Source organism: Megalobrama amblycephala, linkage group LG15, assembly GCF_018812025.1.
Source record: "Megalobrama amblycephala isolate DHTTF-2021 linkage group LG15, ASM1881202v1, whole genome shotgun sequence".
Taxonomy (NCBI): Eukaryota; Metazoa; Chordata; class Actinopteri; order Cypriniformes; family Xenocyprididae; genus Megalobrama; species Megalobrama amblycephala.
In genome coordinates, this window is record NC_063058.1 from 3,848,311 (window position 1) to 3,867,959 (window position 19,649).

Here is a 19,649-nt window from a genome sequence, read left to right on the forward strand (position 1 = left end):
CTAGTTGGTGGAGCTGCGGTGACTCAGCACTCCGAACGGCCGTGATCTGAGTGGCTCTTGAGTCTGCGCAGACACAGCAGACAGTTATGACCGCAGGGCAGCAGGTGAGGATCTCGGTACAGATCCAGACACACTGGACACATCCGTAACAAAGTTATGTTTCCAAGCGTTCTGCTTTGGTTGTGGGAACGGCGATTCGAAATGTTGTAAAACGGGGAAATTCCAGTTTGCTTAACCTTCTACTGCACACATGTTTTATTGTAAAAAAAAAAAAATAAAAATAGGCCCCCCCACCTCAAAATATATATTTTTTTTTCATTGCCTCAGGGCAACATTGTGCAACAATGGTACAGAATCAGAGAAATCATCAAAATCAATTTTTTGTTTTATTTGTTTATTTTTTTACATGTCAAGAAATCATTAACTAAAACGGGAAAAACACTTGGAAGGCATTGATATATTGAATTTGATACATGCATAGGTCTGTATCATGTAGTGTGTCATATAATGCCATATATAGTACTTCATGTACAAGATTTCACTCCATACAAACCTTCAAAAAGCACTTCTTTTCTGCTGTGAAATAGTGTTGTATGTAACAATTTTTTCACATCACTTTGGGTGTTCCTGCACACCCAGGAACCCTGCATCTTCCCTTCTTATAACCAGTGGCAGTTTTTGGTTATTGGGGGTCCTAAGCAAACCTCCAGGAGGGGGCACCCGTGATCGCATTCCCGGGGGTTTATCAGCTGGCAAATTTCAATGCACATTTAAGAGTGCAGTTTGCAACTATTATTAACAATATTGGAAAGATGAGGCTTATCAATATGTCACAATATCACCTGTTTGGACTCTTTGGACTCCTGGTTTTCTGTTTTGCATAATTTTCTGCCAGTCTGTCCATCATAGTTATGCATTTTGATTCACAAGCTTGCAATTCGATTCAGTATCAGTTATTTTGGATATACTGTATATCAGGTACAGTACATGGCAAATTTTCTCAAGACAAAAAAAAAAAAAAATCTCTCAACTAATGCTGTAAAATATAGTACATAGGAATCAGTTGGTACTACATTAATACTGAAGGTAAAAAAAACGATTAGTATACAAACTTAAATTACACTTAAGGAAATTTTTATAATAATAAAGTTGGTAGGCCTAATAACTTCAAAATTATTTCTACTCAAATTCATTTTTTTGAAATATAAACATTTAAATGGTGGCTGTCAACTTGATATATTTACTCAAACATGCCTTATATATTAAATAACATAAAAAAATATGATTATGTAATATGGTACATATATTAAGCTAAATGCTGTGCTGTAGAGCAGTGGTTCCCAAACCTGTCCTGGAGTACCCCCAGCCCTGCGCATTTTGTATGTCTCCCTGTTTCTGACACACCCATTTCAGGTCTTGCTGTCTCAACTAATGAGCACATGAGTTGAATCAGGTGTGATAAATGAGGGAAACATATAAAATGTGCAGGGCTGGGGGTACTCCAGGACAGGTTTGGGAACCACTGCTGTAGAGGGTTAACATTGCTGCGGCATTATCTTAAGGTTAGCATAATGTTCCTACAATGTTCTTTTGACCTACATTTTATTAACAATACAACATTCTAGGCATGTTGATTTGTAATGCAGTATTGTGAATTCCAGGGTGATGAGTGAGAGGTGGTTTGTGGGTTGTGGGAGGGCCAGGCAAAATCTCGTTCCAGGACCAGGGCCCTTAGGGAAGACCCGTATAGGCCCTCCAGGCCTCTGGGCCCACTGTACACAGTCCCCCTTCTCAATCTATGAAAAACGAAAATAGGAAAAAAAAATGTGCCAATGTTAATATTTACTTGTAAAACTGATATTATTATGTTTAGTTGACTACATCTTTGCAATTTTAACTAGATATTTTCTTGCAGAGTTTCACGCAGCTCATTTTATGGTAGAACAGGGGTGTCCAACCCTGCGGCTGGAGGGCTACTGTCCTGCAGAGTTTAACTCCAACCCGGATCAAACACACCATTTTAGTTGACAGATGTTTCAGTTATTTAGGTATGTTTTTAAGACTGTCCAGTTGGTTTGTTTGTGTGTGTCTAGTGCAAATGTGTTGTTGTATGTATGTATGTATGCATATACATATTGATTTGGGCTGTTTGGTAATTGCTTGGTTCAAGGGTAATCACCTTTAAAGGGTTAGTTTACCTATGAACTCCTGTATGATTTCACATGAGTCTTTTCAGGAAAAAAAGTATAAATATCAAAAACAAATAACAGTTTTTTTCTTAGTCTTATTAAGTGCAAACAATAAGTGCAACTATAATCAAGGTACTCTCTCAATGTACAAAGCGCAAACAGAGACCAGAGCTAAGAGGTGGTTACAACTGCCTAAGATAGGTTTGATATTGGGGGACATGCTATTGTATGTATTTTGCTATTGTATGTATTTTGCGCGCATCAGGGAGTTTATGCTGTACTTTCGCTTTGAAATTCAAAAGCGATGGTGCTGAGCGTGCTCTACAAGATGAGACATGGACATTTTACAGTTCTTGGACCGTTACAAATCAACATGCCTAGAATGTTGAATTATTAGTAAAATGTAGGTCAAAAGAACATTGCAGGAACATTATGCTAACCTTAAGATAATGTTCCAGCAATGTTAAGCAAACTGGACATTTCCACATTTTAGAACGTTTTAGTCTCCATTGATTTTGTATTGCGTGAGCGTGAGGCTGCCTCCTTGTCATTTCTGACTTGTAACAAAAACCAGAACAATGTGTAAAAGTGCTATGTGACAAGGTGTACAGCAAACAAGCTAAAAAACCCAGAACTTTTTAGTTTTATAAGCTACCGAACCGTAAAAGCCAGCCCTTCAATTATCCAAATGTCAGTTTTATATATTATATTTCCTGTCGCTGATTATGTTACCTTCTAGTGGGCGTAGTTCTCAGTGCAATATAACGTCACACTTTTTAGTCCTTAAACGCTTTTTTGGGGGGGGGGTCGACAACTTAGTTTTTGGTTCTGGGTTTTTGTGTAACTAGGAAGCTTGTTTTGAAATTATTTTATTTGGTACAAAATGGCACAAAGTCACACTTGTGGTGTTGCAGGTCAAAAATAACCGGCCTACATAAATTGCTCATAAACCTCTCTATATGCCATGTTGTCACCAATATTTGACTACTTAATTTCTTTCATTAAGCATCATAATAGCTGTTCCAGTAATATTCAGAGATCTCATTATTGTCCTTCAGTCGTCATCATCATCATTTGACAGATCACTTGGAAAATACTTTATTAAAAAACATTTTCAGACAGCTGCAGGGCATTAGTCCATAATAAGCTGACAATGAGAAATCTAAAGACTGAAAGACTGATCAGACTTTATTGTAAAAACACCCTCCTGACAAGTGAATTTAACTAAACTGTTTTATTAGCGCTGACTGTAAAAATGAATCAAATAGACTTAAATGTTCCTGTCTACAGTAATGAACCTTATAATCATATGCTTTGTAAATGCATATAGTAAACTTGATCCCCATTAATATGCAGATTTCTGATAATGGAGCAACAGTTACTAATGAGCTCAAGTTTTGAAGTGTTTTAACAGCAATAAAAGTACATGATTTGTAACTAAAAACACTTGAGGACTAAAATTGAAATTTCAGCTGTTTATTTAAATTAATAATTTGTAAAACTGAAAGCCTTTTTTCCCCCTATATCCACGTCATTTTAACCCCATAGTTTACCTAGATTCACTTCCAAATATAATTGATATTTAGTTTACAACCGAAGCTCTTTAAGGAGAAGTTGGGTGGCTCTTAAAAGAGCCTTTGGGTCCCTGAGAGTCTCGGTTGAATCTCTACTTGGAGCTGGTGTACTTGGTGACGGCCTTGGTGCCCTCGGACACGGCGTGTTTGGCCAGCTCTCCGGGCAGCAGCAGACGCACGGCGGTCTGGATCTCTCTAGAAGTGATGGTGGAGCGCTTGTTGTAGTGAGCGAGACGAGACGACTCACCGGCGATGCGCTCGAAGATGTCGTTGACGAAAGAGTTCATGATGCCCATCGCCTTGGAAGAGATGCCGGTGTCAGGATGAACCTGCTTCAGGACTTTGTAGACGTAGATAGCGTAGCTCTCCTTCCTGGACCTCTTGCGCTTCTTTCCTCCCTTACCGGCGGTCTTCGTGACGGCCTTCTTGGAGCCCTTCTTAGGCGCGGACTTTGCTGGTTCAGGCATGATGCTTTTTGAACACAAACTTCTCAAAGCAATGTGAGAACAGAAGCGACACAGAGATATTTATTCACCGCCCTGTGCTAATTTTCAAAGAGATACAGAAACTCTCTGATTGCCTCTTTTAATAGGCCAAACCCATAAAGTCGTATTTCATTGGACAACTCAAAGCGTCACGAGCGGAATGAGGGCCAATCACATGCGCCGCCGCCAACCGCTCAAAGTTTGAACTACACCCTGACTGTGTCCTTTGTTTCGTCTCCCGCTCTTTTTATTATTAGTTTGAGAAAATAAGCGATTCTAGACAAAAACTGTGAACCATCGTGTAATTTTAACACAATTATAGAGCCATTGAGGGAGTGTTGGAGGAAAGAGACAAATAATGGTCAGACACCCTTTACAAAGTCTTTTTCCTATAAACGTTTTGATTCATGAAAATGTTTAACTGTATAAACTAACAAAATAGTAAATAAAAGCCAATTTGACCTTTTGTGTAAAATAAATAACATTTTTGTTTTCTGCATTTCCACTTCTGCTAACTTTGCTATTATTTTAATGTTAATGCCCCTTTATTTGTTTTGTAAAACACAGTATCTGCTGAATTAGTAAGGATTGTGTGACAGAAACAAATAGTTCGCTATATAACAAATACCACTATATAAAGCAAAACTTTTATTTTGGGAACCATTACGGTTATAGCGGGGGAAAGATGTTGATAGTCTTCATGCATTACTGTTAAAGGTTATGAGTTTATTGAACTTTGCTAAAGTTCATGCTGAATTCAGAAAACAAAACATTTTATAATTCAATGTGTGGGTCGACAAACATTGGACTCTTTAAGTGAGAGAGTGTGTGGCTCTTAAAAGAGCCGTTGGGTTGGTGTAGTTGTTCCTGGTTTCAGAAGTTTATCCTCCGAAGCCGTACAGAGTGCGTCCCTGTCGCTTCAGCGCGTACACAACATCCATGGCGGTCACGGTCTTTCTCTTGGCGTGCTCGGTGTAGGTGACGGCATCGCGGATGACGTTCTCCAGAAACACCTTCAACACTCCGCGGGTCTCCTCGTAGATCAGACCGGAGATGCGCTTGACACCGCCACGGCGAGCGAGACGACGGATGGCGGGTTTGGTGATTCCCTGGATGTTATCGCGCAGAACTTTACGGTGACGCTTGGCGCCTCCTTTTCCGAGCCCTTTACCGCCTTTGCCTCTTCCAGACATGTTTAACACAACTCTATCAAGCGATGATAAAGAATGGTAGATGAGTGTTACTAGGAGGCCTTTTACATTTGCTTACAGGACCTGATAGAAAGCAGCACCGCGTCACAAGGCGCAACACGCCCCTCCCCTCAATATAGTTCGAGCACAAAACACTGTGATTTCACCCTAACACTGATCTAACGAGCCCTGTGCTTTAATATAAAAAATCAAGTTTTATAAGTCATTGGTAACACTTTATTTTACGGCCTTTTAACTAGTTTCTTATTATCATACATATTACTAGACTATTGGCTATTTATTAGTACTTATTAAGCACATATTAATGTCTTATTCTGCATGACTTTATTCTACATTCTTAATTAAATCCAATACCTAAACTTAACAACTACCTTACTAACTATTAATAAGCAGTAAATTAGGAGTTTATTGAGGGAAAAGGTTTAGTTAATAGTTTATATGTTCCCTATACTAAAATGTTACTGAATCATTTGATAAAGAGAATATTATAAGATTGTCATGTAATATACAGAGATACTGAATGACAATGAAATGTGCTGGAGATCAACAGTTTATTAGACAGTTCAGATATATGTGCAGAATATAAATGATTTTAGGCCTCTGAGATTTAAACTGTAGGTCTCTTAGCTGAATTTGTACCTGCATAATAATAATCTCTTCTCTGGCCTTCAACATGCGATAAAAGTTTTAAAACAGACCATGCGGCAGGTGAAAAAATACTATAGTAATTTATAGTAAATACTATATTGTTTTTGGACCATACTATAGTAAATTGTAGTATACTGTATATATTATAGTATTTACAACACTTTAATCAATGCTACAGCATACTGTAGTATTAACTATAGTGAACTGATAAACTGTTATAAATCGCGTAGTATCCTTTAATTTTTACTACAGTAAACTGTAGTATTGTAGTATAATTTACCATATAGTTGTAGAAAGCTTAGTAAAGTATTGGGTAAAGTACAAACCCGATTCCAAAAAAGTTGGGACACTGTACAAATTGTGAATAAAAACTGAATGCAATGATGTGGAAGTTTCAAATTTCAATATTTTATTCAGAATACAACATAGATGACATATCAAATGTTTAAACTGAGAAAATGTATCATTTTAAGGGAAAAATAAGTTGATTTTAAATTTCATGGCATCAACACATCTCAAAAAAGTTGGGACAAGGCCATGTTTACCACTGTGTGGCATCCCCTCTTCTTTTTATAACAGTCTGCAAACGTCTGGGGACTGAGGAGACAAGTTGCTCAGGTTTAGGAACAGGAATGTTGTCCCATTCTTGTCTAACACAGGCTTCTAGTTGCTCAACTGTCTTAGGTCTTCTTTGTCGCATCTTCCTCTTTATGATGCGCCAAATGTTTTCTATGGGTGAAAGATCTGGACGGCAGGCTGGCCATTTCAGTACCCGGATCCTTCTTCTACGCAGCCATGATGTTGTAATTGGTGCAGTATGTGGTCTGGCATTGTCATGCTGGAAAATGCAAGGTCTTCCCTGAAAGAGACGACATCTGGATGGGAGCATATGTTGTCTCTGAATCTTTGGAAGATATTATGCACTGTAGATGATGATAACTTCAAACTCTGCAATCTTTCTGATATTGCTCCACTATTTTTCACCGCAGCATTGGGGGAATTGGTGATCCTCTGTCCATCTTGACTTCTGAGAGACACTGCCACTCTGAGAGGCTCTTTTAATACCCAATCATGTTGCCAATTGACCTAATAAGTTGCAAATTGGTCCTTCCAGCTGTTCCTTATATGTACATTTAACTTTCCGGCCTCTTATTGCTACCTGTCCCAACTTTTTTGGAATGTGTAGCTCTCATGAAATCCAAAATGAGCCAATATTTGGCATGACATTTCAAAATCTCTCACTTTCAACATTTGATATGTTATCTATATTCTATTGTGAATAAAATATAAGTTTTTAGAGATTTGTAAATTATTGCATTCCTTTTTTATTCACAGCTTGTACAGTTTCCAAACTTTTTTGGAATCAGGTTTGTAACTTGTTTATATTACTACAGTTGTTATATTATCACAGCAACCACACTAATTTAATTCAAGTACTTTACTATATTATGGTTCAAAAACACTATTTACTATGAATTACTGTAGTATTTTTTTTTTTTTTAGGTAGAACATTTGATAACTGGATGAGCTCAAAAATGATGTGATCAAACCAGCTGTGGGAAATATAAAGCAGCTCAGAGTGCACAGGTGCATTGAATGATGATACGAGCAATGGATGGAAACAATCTGAGAGGAAGAGGAGGAAGAGGATAGAGACGAGGAAGAGTATGTCTGAGAAGAGGAACATGATAGAGACGAGGAAGAGGATGAACCCAACACACAGATGTGATGCTGAGGCAGAATGAATTTTGCAGTTGCACAACTTTTTTGAGTGTACTGCAAATATGTTTCATTTAGAGGTTTTTTTTTTTTTTTTTTTGGCAGTGGTCTCAAAGTCAATTCCTGGAGGGCCACAGCTCTGCAGTTTTGCTCCAACCTCTAATCAAACATACCTGATCCAGCTAATCAAGGTCTTCAGGATTACTAGAAACTTCCAAACAGGTGTGAGTTGGAGCTAAACTGTGCAGAGCTGTGGCCCTCCAGGAATTGAGTTGAGACCACTGCTTTTTGGGCTTTTGCATTTGAATTACAGTATTTTCACAGTATGCAAGTGTTGAATGTACAGACATGCAATACTACACTAAACTTGGAGTGCATATGGTGTACAATAAATTCAACTTAGTTAATATACTTTTACATAATTACAAATTTTGTTTACTGTATACATTAAACACTGTGTAACTAGATGTTCTGGATGGTTTTGTTAATAAAGATTAGTTTTTGTTTAATGCTATGAAAAAGAAAGTGGACAAAAGTTTCAAGAAATGTTTTTGCAATTGTGAAAAACTGTAAAGAACGTGTTTACACTATTAGCTACAAGTTGTATATATTAATTTAAAGTAGTAAACTATTTCTCAAAGACATTAAGAACTTGTGCGTGCATATATATATATATATATATATAAAATATATAATTTATTTTTATTATTAAATAATGGTAATTTTTGAGGTGTACCAACTAATGTTAATACAACTTTTGATCGATAGTAAGCGTTAAATTAGAAGTCGTCTCGTTTAGTGCAATTTTGGTGGCTCTTAAAAGAGCCGTTGGGGTTTGATGTGGCTGATGCGGGTTTAGGCGCGCTCTCCGCGGATACGGCGGGCCAGCTGAATGTCTTTGGGCATGATGGTGACCCTCTTGGCGTGGATGGCGCACAGGTTGGTGTCCTCAAACAGACCGACCAAATAAGCCTCGCTGGCCTCCTGCAGGGCCATGACAGCGGAGCTCTGGAAGCGCAGATCCGTCTTGAAGTCCTGAGCGATTTCTCGGACCAGCCGCTGGAAGGGCAGTTTGCGGATCAGCAGCTCGGTGGACTTCTGATAACGACGGATCTCTCGGAGAGCCACGGTCCCGGGCCTGTAACGATGGGGCTTCTTGACGCCGCCGGTGGCCGGAGCGCTCTTACGGGCGGCTTTGGTAGCGAGCTGCTTCCTCGGGGCTTTGCCACCGGTGGATTTACGAGCGGTCTGCTTGGTTCTTGCCATTGCTGAAGTAAACTTCTCTGTTCTCCTTGCGCGGGAAATGCTGCTCTGTGTTACACGCCTGCTTTTAAATCATTTTACCACCACGTGCTGATAGTGTCGCGAGGATGTAGGCCTTGTGATTGGCTAATATTTGACGTCTGTGCATGACTGTGCATGACTGCGCGTTTCCTCTTTTTCAAACAAGAAGAGGATTTCCCGCTCAATGTGCTTTGATCGATTGACTCAGTGTCAGATGACACCTCCATGAGCTTTATACTCACATTGTTTTATTTTTTATTTATTTATTCTGAAACACTTAATTCCCAGTGGGTGTGCAGATTTTTGATTAGAAAAACACATTATGGTCTGTATAAAATCAGTATAAAATCTAAAATATATAAAGCCGCGTGCAGCCGTGATAAAAAAATAAAAAAAAAAACCCAGAGTAACAATGACCCATTTCGGTTATATACGCTGATATGTATATTGGTTTTTATTTTGGGTAATCTATCAAAATAATATTCAATACATTATCAGAGGAGAAAAATAAATGCATTTTAATATTAGGGGAGAAGGGTATGTTGGCGATCCTACACGCCTCCTAAACGATCTCTACAGACACATCAAGGGATCATCATGTGCTTATTATATAAAAAAAAAAAAAAAAAAAAAAAAAAAACACCCTCGTACATTTGACTGGATTGATGGGTCTTATTTTCCCTCTTCTCAATCGAAAGGGTTTAAGATGCTTTTAAACAAAGAAAATACTCTATATCAGATGAAATGGGTGGCTCTTAAAAGAGCCTTTGGGTTTCAATGAAACAGACAATCTGCTTATTTGGATTTGGCGGGTTTCTCGGTCTTCTTGGGCAGCAGCACAGCCTGGATGTTGGGCAGCACACCGCCCTGAGCGATGGTCACTCCGCCCAGAAGTTTGTTCAACTCTTCGTCGTTCCGCACCGCCAGCTGCAGATGACGGGGGATGATGCGGGTCTTCTTGTTGTCCCGAGCGGCATTTCCAGCCAACTCCAGGATCTCAGCGGTAAGATACTCGAGCACAGCCGCCAGATAAACAGGAGCACCAGCACCGACGCGCTCGGCGTAGTTGCCTTTGCGGAGAAGCCTGTGAACACGGCCGACGGGGAACTGCAGTCCTGCCCTGGATGAGCGAGTCTTGGCCTTTGCTCTGGCTTTTCCTCCGGTTTTGCCTCGTCCACTCATTTTTACTTTCAGTTAATGTTTCTTTCGCAGACAGAAAGAACAGAATGAAATTTCTGGTCTCCACATACTGTCTTTAAACTAGAGTGCCAGTCGCTCATTGGTTTAGAGTCTGTAAAGATTTAAACCAATCATTGAACTTCCCTCCAAAGCCCAACCCCCTTCCTGCCGGAATAATTATGTATGCACATATTTCTGACTATGAACCATGAATTTCAATGGTTTCATGGTATATATATATATATATATATATATATATATATATATATATATATTTCAAATATATTTTTAATCTGATACTGTACAGTATTATGTTCCTGTTGTGTTTTCACTGTTGTTTGTATTGTTATAGTTTTCCAGCCGAGTGTTGTCTGTGAATGTCTGTAGTGTACAACATCCCATTAGGACTGTGATCACGGCCTGAACCCACATCATCTTTTAATCAAAATCTTACATATAAAATGGTTTATTGGAGTTTATTTTCAGAACTGGGTGGCTTGTTCTTTTCTGAATGCAGTCTAAGATCTAAAATCATATCTTTATTTACTATATCTATATTTTATTATTTTATTTATACATATCTATATTTATTTTATTTACGCTATAAGATACAGGAGTTTTGGTCTTTATTCAGAGTTGGTGGGTGGCTCTTAAAAGAGCCGTTGAGGAGAAACAGTAAATACTTTATTTCTTTTTGGGCGCTGCCTTTTTAGGCTTGGCGGCTTTAGGCTTTGCCGCCTTAGGTTTAGCCGCCTTGGCCTTTTTGGGGCTCTTGGCTGCTTTCTTAGCGGCTGCTGGCTTCTTTGCCTTCTTGGGGCTCTTCGTCGCCTTCTTAGCGGCTGTGGCGGCGGGTTTCTTGGCCTTCTTGGGCGATTTCTTCGCCGCGGGCTTCTTTGCCGCTGCGCTCTTGGGCTTCTTGGCAGCAGCGGGTTTCTTGGCCGCGGGCTTCTTCGCTTTAGGAGCCGCTTTCTTGGCCGGCGTCTTCTTGGTCTCGGCTTTCTGCTTGTTGAGCTTGAATGAGCCCGAAGCGCCGGTCCCTTTGACCTGCACCAGGGTGCCTTTGGTCACCAGGCTCTTGATGGCGATCTTGACGCGGGAGTTGTTCTTCTCCACGTCGTAGCCGCTGGCGGCGATGGCTTTCTTCAAGGCGGCGAGGGACACGCCGCTCCTCTCCTTGGATGCGGACACAGCTTTGACGATGAGTTCACCGACGCCTGGACCTGCTTTCTTGGCTTTCGCAGCTGACTTCTTCTTGGGCGCTTTGGCCGGGGCGGCAGCAGCCGGGGCTGGAGCGGTTTCTGCCATCTCTCTCTCGGATCGGATCTACAGTCTTTCAAACGCTGTCTGGTTTCAGCAATGATCAGCGCTCGAGCGCCGCTGCGCTCTTAAATAACACATGAGAACCTTATAGACTCAACCCGCCCTGCTCGGTGTCTGTGCGCCTCCACGAGCCCCTCACGATTGTGTTTTCTTCTCTTACATTTGGGGCAAAACTGAAGCGGTAAAATAGTTTGTCGCAGTCAAAACAAAGTGAGCACCGAGCAGAGGTTCTGAACTTTCACTGGAGAATAAAATACGCGAAGAGGAAATGTTTCTTTTGTCTCCGTCAGATCAAATCCAAGGCGAGCATCAGCCACGGGGAAAAGCTGCGTGTAAATTTGATGAATAGTTTTAATGGAAAAGTTGTTAAAAGCCTGAACGCGTCCTCTGTGTGTTCAGAAAACAGTCTTAAAGCGACTTTAATGAAATCAGCATTAGTGAGGGGCGTGAGGAGGCTTTCATACAGCTGTGGTTTTGGGCAGCTTGAAGCACACGAACATCATCCGGAGGATCTGAGTCTGTTTGTGACTCTCCTGTCTGGCCCTCATCTTCACTCAGCAGATCATCTCTCCATTTAATAATAATAATAATAGTAATAATAATAATAACTAAATATGTAACCTAAGTCTGATCACACAAGTATTAATGTTTTAACTTAAATACGTTTTCTTTAGTTGATGTACATCATATTACTAAATAAAAATTATTATATTTGTTTCTCCAATGGATTTCAGCTAATTTACAAAATAAAAAGCTAATTGTTTCACTGTAATAATGTACTATCTCTATAGAAATGAATTACATGTATAAATAAACATGACTTATTGCACATACACAGCATTATACCTCCTACCTCCTCTTTATGTAGGGCTGCAACTAACGATTATTTTGATAACCAATGTATCTGTCAATGTATTTTTTATTAACTGGATGACAAATTTAAATAAATTATTTTTTTAATTAAAAAATGTTTTAATCCATTGTTTTAAACACTGTCAGTCCACATCATGCCCAGTGTTGTCCATTAGACAATGTGTAAAATAATGCCTATAGTGACTGTATTTGTGCAGGCTCTGCTGTACATTATAACTTATCAGCATTAAAGAGTTCAAATACAAACATCACATTATAAACCTAAAAACAACAGTTTGATTGCTAATTTATAACAGAAATGAAAACAACTTCATTAAAAATAGTGAAAAAACAAAAGCACAAAATGTTAACTTGTATGAGGTATGAGGAACAAGCACAATCATTCGATTTTAATCATACAATTATATTATATTAATGAACAATTCCAACAATAGTGCATTTACTGTTACTGCTCTCATAAATATGATTATTTGTGTTATGTGCAGGGTTTTAAACCTACACTTAATTTCTAACTTTTTTTTTTTTTTTTAGCAAAATGCGTATTTTAGTCATAATTATTGATCTTTTTCTACTGTGCTCTGTCTGTTTTGATGTGCTAATGAAATTTGTAGACGATTATGTTCATTATCAATAATATTACCTAGATTTTATTGATTAGTTTTTGCAGATCTAGTCTTATACAACATGTAAACACAAGCCCAACACAGGCAACCTTGATTACAAAATCATTAAAGGTAAAAAAGTTTCTTTCATTGGGACAGTTTTACACATACTACAAAATACATTGAAAAAAAAAAAAAAAAATTAAGAATGTTTAAAATGATATCAACTCACATGAGATGAAGAGTTCAGTCTATCAGAGGCCTACAGAAAGCTGATGTATTCTCCATGGAGTCACCTCATGGGGCTGATGAAGGCCAGATGAATCCTCCACACTTTTCTTGGAGGACAATGCCCCTCTTGAAAAAACTTGTGATGCTGCATCCATGCCAGTAGGTGTCAGTATGAAGTCTCTTGTCAGGGCTGGGCAAACTCGGTCCTGGAGGGCCGCTCCCTGCAGAGTTTTGATGTTGCATCCATGGACTATCATATAGACTCTAGTAGGTTACAGTCCAGCTTTAGTTTGGTTCTGTCTTCACCTTCACCCCATATGGACTCAGGACCTAAAATGCCTAAATGACCTAAATGAGAAGAATATTGTACACAACATTAATACACAGCTTGCTGGAATACAGTTGTTATTAGTCAGTTGAACAATCATCTAGCCATGTAATAAGTGCAATAATGTCCATTCAGCCGGTGTTATCACAAATAACCCTAAAAGGGTGATCAGGACAGAAAGAAACATTATATGACCGGCAGACTGTATTATCCTTTACTTATTCTTGAAAGGGGCTCATACAATAAAATCTTTATCTTCATCTTAATCTTTAAATTATTGCTCATACAATGTCACTTACGTTTGGACGTCAAAGCTTTCTTAAAATAACTGTAATTTTTTTTTATATAATTACAAAAGAATTCTTTCAAAAACAACAAAAACAGTAATAATTCCAAACGTTATTGTACTGTAATATATGTACTGTGCTGTGAAATATATTGTGAAAAATGCATATTAAGTTATTTTGTGAGTTTTCCTTCTTCTCTGTCAGCAGATCCCTTTAGAAATGTCAGAGTTTTATCTTTGTTGTAGAGGGTTTTTTTCTGTCACTCCTAAAATTACAGAATAATATTTATTTATCATGAGATCAAACGTTTGAACTAGTTTTGATTTTTGCGCTTCATGTGAACCAATAGTAAAAACAGTACATACAAATTACATACAAAATGTATGAAAACCTCTCATCTACACATAACATATTAATAAAAAAAAAAAAAAAACACATTTTCATAAATAAGAGTTCAATCGATAGAGTTAGCATACCTCTTCTGAAAACGGTTGAGTTTTATGTATTATTTCTGTGATTTTATAAACTAAACTCACCTGAAAGCAGTGAAACAACAGCGAGAGACTGGAGTTTTGCAGTTGTTGTTTCTCCGTTTCCATGGCAACTCTGCTGTCTCGCGCTTGCTCCACGTGACTCGAATGTTCAAAGGGCACGCCCATTAAAACACGTTATGCGTCACAAAAATAAACTTCTAGATTTTGAATTATTTTGTTTAGGAACACAAATTATTTCATGTTAAACCGTGCTTATATGCAGACACAGTATTTTTTAATTCCAACACTTTGCTTTGGTTAAATATTAAAGTAGTCTCATTATTTTTTTATTATTTTTAACCATAAAAATAAATTTATATAAAAAAAAATATATAAATATAAATTTATAAAATAAAGATGTCCTGTAGCACTCAGTAGAAACACTAGACAGACTATCCACTATCGCTTACCATGGTACATTGTTAGCTGGGTTACTATGGTCTTACTGCAACAGGCCATAGTTACACCATGGTTACTGTAGTAATACCATAGTTAAACCATGGTTCAATGTGTAGTTACTATGGATTTACTATAAAAAAACATGGTTAATCCATGGTTACTACAAAAAAAGAAAAGGTTAATTTTCGTAAGTATGTCTTGTTCATCCACTCACTCTTTCCAGATTTAATATATTTGATAAACGCTTACTGCTTCTGTCACATTTTGAAATGAACCACGCAAATTATATGACGTGTAGGGTTGCCACCTTCAATACAGAAAAATAAGGGACGCCGGCCGCAGCGGGGGCCACACCCCTTGGGGCCACGATGACCACAGTCCCGATGGTGTGCCAGTGGTGGTATATCATAGAACCAATGGACATTATAATAAGATATGTGCTATTGAAATCAGTGTGAACAGATGCACTCAATCTCTCACTATCACAACTCAAGTGTTCATATTGAATACACAGCTATGACAAAAATAAACATAGGCCAACAAAGTGACTGAGACCACAAAAAATAAGCTTTTGGAGGAACTTGTGAGATGTGAACCATATTTTAATAACTTATTAAATTAACAGATCCATAACTTAGTAATTATAAATTAACCAAATTGTCATTTGTTGTGAACAAAGATTTTGGCTAAAATATTTGTCATTGTTTGCAGTAACACCATCCAAACAGTGAAATCACACCTAAATAACAGTAAATGACATAATATCTACAAACATTTCTTATTTAAGTAAAACATTTAACATTTTTATTATTGGTAAGTAAATATATTTTTGTATTTATTTATTCCATTTTTATATAGACTATTGTTAATTCTATAGTATTGAATGATGCAATTATTTAAATTGGTTAAGCATAAATAGTTGTTTATTTTATTCACATAGGTACTATATTTTGATTAAATATGTATTAAATATATATCTCTTATCTCTTATTAAAGTAATGCTTATGTGTCTGACTGTACAACTTAACCTTAATAAACAAATCCTACCATAACATGATTAATGTACATTATTAACATTATTTCTTGATAGGCAGCATATGAAATCTAACGTTATCAATCAAAAACTTGAGGTGATAAAAAAAAAAAACAAAAAAAAAAAAAACATTACACTATCTGCCTCAGGAGAGAACTGGTGAGGCGGCGTCCCGCCCTCCTCTGACTCTGATTGGTCGTGATTCACGGCACGTGAACCTGAAACCAATCAAACCACGATGGCAGCGAGTATTACCCAATCAGGGGCAGAATAGGACGTGTCTTTACACAATGAGGGTGGGGTGATTTGCATGGGATGCTGCATAACGTGGACCTATGTAAAATACGGGACAAATCGTCATTTTGGCTGTAAATACGGGACGATTCCGTATTTCACGGGACGGGTGGCAACCCTAATAACGTGGCATAGCTCCGCCTTCATGTGTTTCAACAAGGTCCTGTAATTGTAAAAGCTCTTCTTCTTCGCTCTGCTGACATTCAGGCGTTCAGTTGCGATTAAATCTCGTTAGTGTCTCCCTGTGCAATCCCTGTGTCTCAATCAGCTCCCTAGTTCAGTAGTCAGGGCACTGACCAGCCATTTTAAGGGCTGTCTCAATCGCAGAATCCTTCCAGGGCACTGAAACGTTCGCGCCCTGAAAAGTCCCACAATGCACCGTGAAAACCAGGGAGCATCGATGCTCACTATGCTCCCTTAACGGAAGTTCTGAAGCGCGAAACTTGAATCACGTGAGCCAACTCACTACACACAGAGCCATATAGAGAGAGAGTTGCGACAACTCCATAGACTCCAATGGAACGGTTTTTTACAGCAATGGCGGCTCGTGGAGCCTCTTAATAGTTCCCGGAAGTAGCAGCCGCGCCGTAGAGTTACAGCAGAACAGACCGTTTGTGATGCACTTTTAAAAGGTAAGCTGTTTAAATTATTAGATTTTATATTATCAGTACATCTGAATCAAATTAACTTGTGTATTAAAGCATGCTAGCTGATATTGCTCACTAAATAAATAGTTCCAGGGGATGTTATCAGATAGTAGATTAGATAATAGATTAAAACAATTTTCATCGTTGTGTAATTAGAGAAAAGGGATTCTAAACGGGGTTAAATATAACTTTGGGGCTTGTGGTGGGTGAAAGTGGTAAAATGAGAATATCCTTATTCCTTATTAAATGTACAACCCAGGTGAAAAAATACTATAGTAAATAGTATTGTGTTTTTGAACCATACTATAGTAAATTGTAGTATACTATATTATAGTATTTACAACACGTTGTTAATGAATGCTACAGCATACTGCAATAAGTGAACTGAAAACTGTAATAAATACTTTAGTTTTTACTACAGTATACTGTAGTGTATATTGTAGTATAATATACCCTAAAGTTGTAGAAAACTTAGTACAGTATTGGGTAACGTAATTTGTTTATATTACTATAGTTGTTTTATTATCACAGCAACTATAGAATTACCACAACAAATTAATTCAAGTACTTTACTATAGTATGGTTCAAAAACACTATGGTATTTACTATAAATTACTATAATATTTTTTTCACCTGGGAATAAAGAAAAAAATCCTTATTTTAGAATTTATATTTGAGAATGTATTGTGATTCAGTTGACTGTCTGTTATGTGTCAGCTCAGCTGATTTTTGGATTGATAGGGAGAGGGAAGTTTATAAGTGAGATTAAAAAAACAATGCTTAAAAGCAGCAAAAAAAAAAAAAAAAAAAAAAAAAAAAAAAAATATATATATATATATATATATATATATATATATATATATATATATATATATACACACACACACTAGGCTAAATGGGAAATCATATAAAAAACTGTATATTATATACTACTACTGTATTTAATTTTGCCCATTTTGTTTCCTTTTATCTTGCTTTCAATACAAGCACAAAGGGGATTCAGATCCTGAAGACTCCATGCAATGATGCTGTCACCGCCAGTCTCTGCTCCTTGGATTTTGCAAGTTTTCCTTGCTCCTTATTTTTAATAAACCTTTAATAAACATAAAAGTTCCCAGTGTTGGTTTTTGTGAAAAAAGGCAGATACACCTGTATATGATTAACACACAACTTGGCGCACAATCTTTAGTTCTATTTAGATTGCTCCTGTTGACTAGAACATAACTTTCTCCTTTCCGTGTCAGTGGGGAAACCATGCATTCATATTGCTTTCTCTGAGTGACTGGATCATCCTCATGCAGCACTGCAAACCATAGCAGAGACTACAAGAACATGTAGGAAAGGACAGACGAAATGCTTGACATGCAGTTTATTATAAATGTATAAATCCATTGTACTAAATCAGTGCAAAAGTCAATGTGTGTATAATCATGTTTTATTTTAGAATTGAATATATTGTGTATGAATGTATATAGTAATAAGTGAATGGGGTGCATAAGAATTGTAAACATTAAGATTAATTAAATTTAACTTCATTAAATTTTACATTTCACTTATTTGCAATGGGTTTTTAAGACAATCACCTGTCACCTGCATGTCTCCTGTCCCTGTAAAACCATAGTGAACATGACATGATTGCCCTTAACTAACATACAAGTTTAAAAACATAAAAAATACTTCAAAACAACTGCAACGCGATCTTTAAACAAGGTAATGTTAGCCAGAAATATGTTAACAAGGCAGGCAACGCTGGTTGAAAACACTAATCCTCAAATATTAGCAGGTTTTTATCTTTTAAAAACAACATTGCTGTAACTACATACACATACTACATTCACATGTCGGTGTATTATATAAATATTGTAAACCGATGCATTTATTGACTATAAATTACCAAAAATCACGGTTCTGTCTCTCAAACCCTATCATTTTGAATTGCCGCCGAAGCACTTCCTGGAACTATCTGAAGGCTACACGAATCACGTGACGATCAAGCGTTTTGTCTCTCTATGGCTCTGACTACACATAACGATACGATAGATGTTTTTAAAAATACAAACCGTTATTTTATTATATTTCAGCATAAACACACATCGCTAGACAGGTAATGAGCATAATCTAGCTAACACTTATAATTTATTCACGGCTGAAATGTTGCACGTAAGCAAATAATTAATCACAATGTACTTTAAATAACATTACAAGTAATGTCAGAAAATATCAGCTCTGTTGTTGTTCATAAATACCAGTAGTGATGTTGTACAATGAGGACGTTGTCACGTCGCCGGAAATAGAGTCATAAGTGTCCCAATGTGTAGTGAACCAGCAGCTTTTACTGTCCTTACCAGTGCCCGAATTCGTGTACACGATATACTGATTCACGAGCTCGGGAGCTAGGGAACTGATTGAGACACACCCAATGTCTGGAAGAGGCAAAGGCGGTAAAGGACTCGGAAAAGGAGGCGCCAAGCGTCACCGTAAAGTTCTGCGCGATAACATCCAGGGAATCACCAAACCCGCCATCCGTCGTCTCCATGTGACTGTCACTGAACTGTTACCAGTGTTTGTGTACATGACCGACCAATGGTGGTGAAGAAGGAGAGACTGAAAGAGAGAAAGGTCAAAGCAATTCAAAAACGCACACAATGAACGGTGACTTTAGAAAGCAAACATACATGGCCTTTGGTTTCACATGTGTAAGTGAAAAAAACAGATGCACAGTCCAGCACACACTCTTCCTCCTCTCCTCTACCTCTCCTTCTCCCTTGTCCTGATCCAACTACTCTTCCACTCCTTCATCTGTTCCTCTCCCT

At 37.8% G+C, this 19,649-nt stretch overlaps 4 protein-coding genes across 4 annotated transcripts; all 4 read right to left on the bottom strand.

The window, feature by feature from the left end:
* Window positions 1-3,811: 3,811 nt before the first annotated feature.
* On the bottom strand, window positions 3,812-4,271 carry LOC125246628 (histone H2B). The gene has a single exon (XM_048157606.1). It carries the CDS (start codon window positions 4,228-4,230, stop codon window positions 3,856-3,858), a length of 375 nt encoding a protein of 124 aa, XP_048013563.1. The 5' UTR covers window positions 4,231-4,271; the 3' UTR covers window positions 3,812-3,855.
* An 803-nt stretch (window positions 4,272-5,074) lies between these two features.
* Window positions 5,075-9,107, bottom strand: LOC125246662 (histone H3-like). The gene is made up of 2 exons (XM_048157638.1): window positions 8,764-9,107; window positions 5,075-5,454 (listed from the first exon to the last, which is right to left on the bottom strand). Exons 1-2 carry the CDS (start codon window positions 9,090-9,092, stop codon window positions 5,130-5,132), a joined length of 654 nt encoding a protein of 217 aa, XP_048013595.1. The 5' UTR covers window positions 9,093-9,107; the 3' UTR covers window positions 5,075-5,129.
* A 751-nt stretch (window positions 9,108-9,858) lies between these two features.
* Window positions 9,859-10,339, bottom strand: LOC125246613 (histone H2A-like). Its single transcript, XM_048157590.1, has one exon. It carries the CDS (start codon window positions 10,290-10,292, stop codon window positions 9,906-9,908), a length of 387 nt encoding a protein of 128 aa, XP_048013547.1. The 5' UTR covers window positions 10,293-10,339; the 3' UTR covers window positions 9,859-9,905.
* Window positions 10,340-10,868: 529 nt separating this feature from the next.
* LOC125246653 (histone H1-like) lies at window positions 10,869-11,606 on the bottom strand. Its single transcript, XM_048157631.1, has one exon. The coding sequence runs from the start codon at window positions 11,592-11,594 to the stop codon at window positions 10,974-10,976; it is 621 nt and encodes a 206-aa protein (XP_048013588.1). The 5' UTR covers window positions 11,595-11,606; the 3' UTR covers window positions 10,869-10,973.
* Window positions 11,607-19,649: the final 8,043 nt, after the last annotated feature.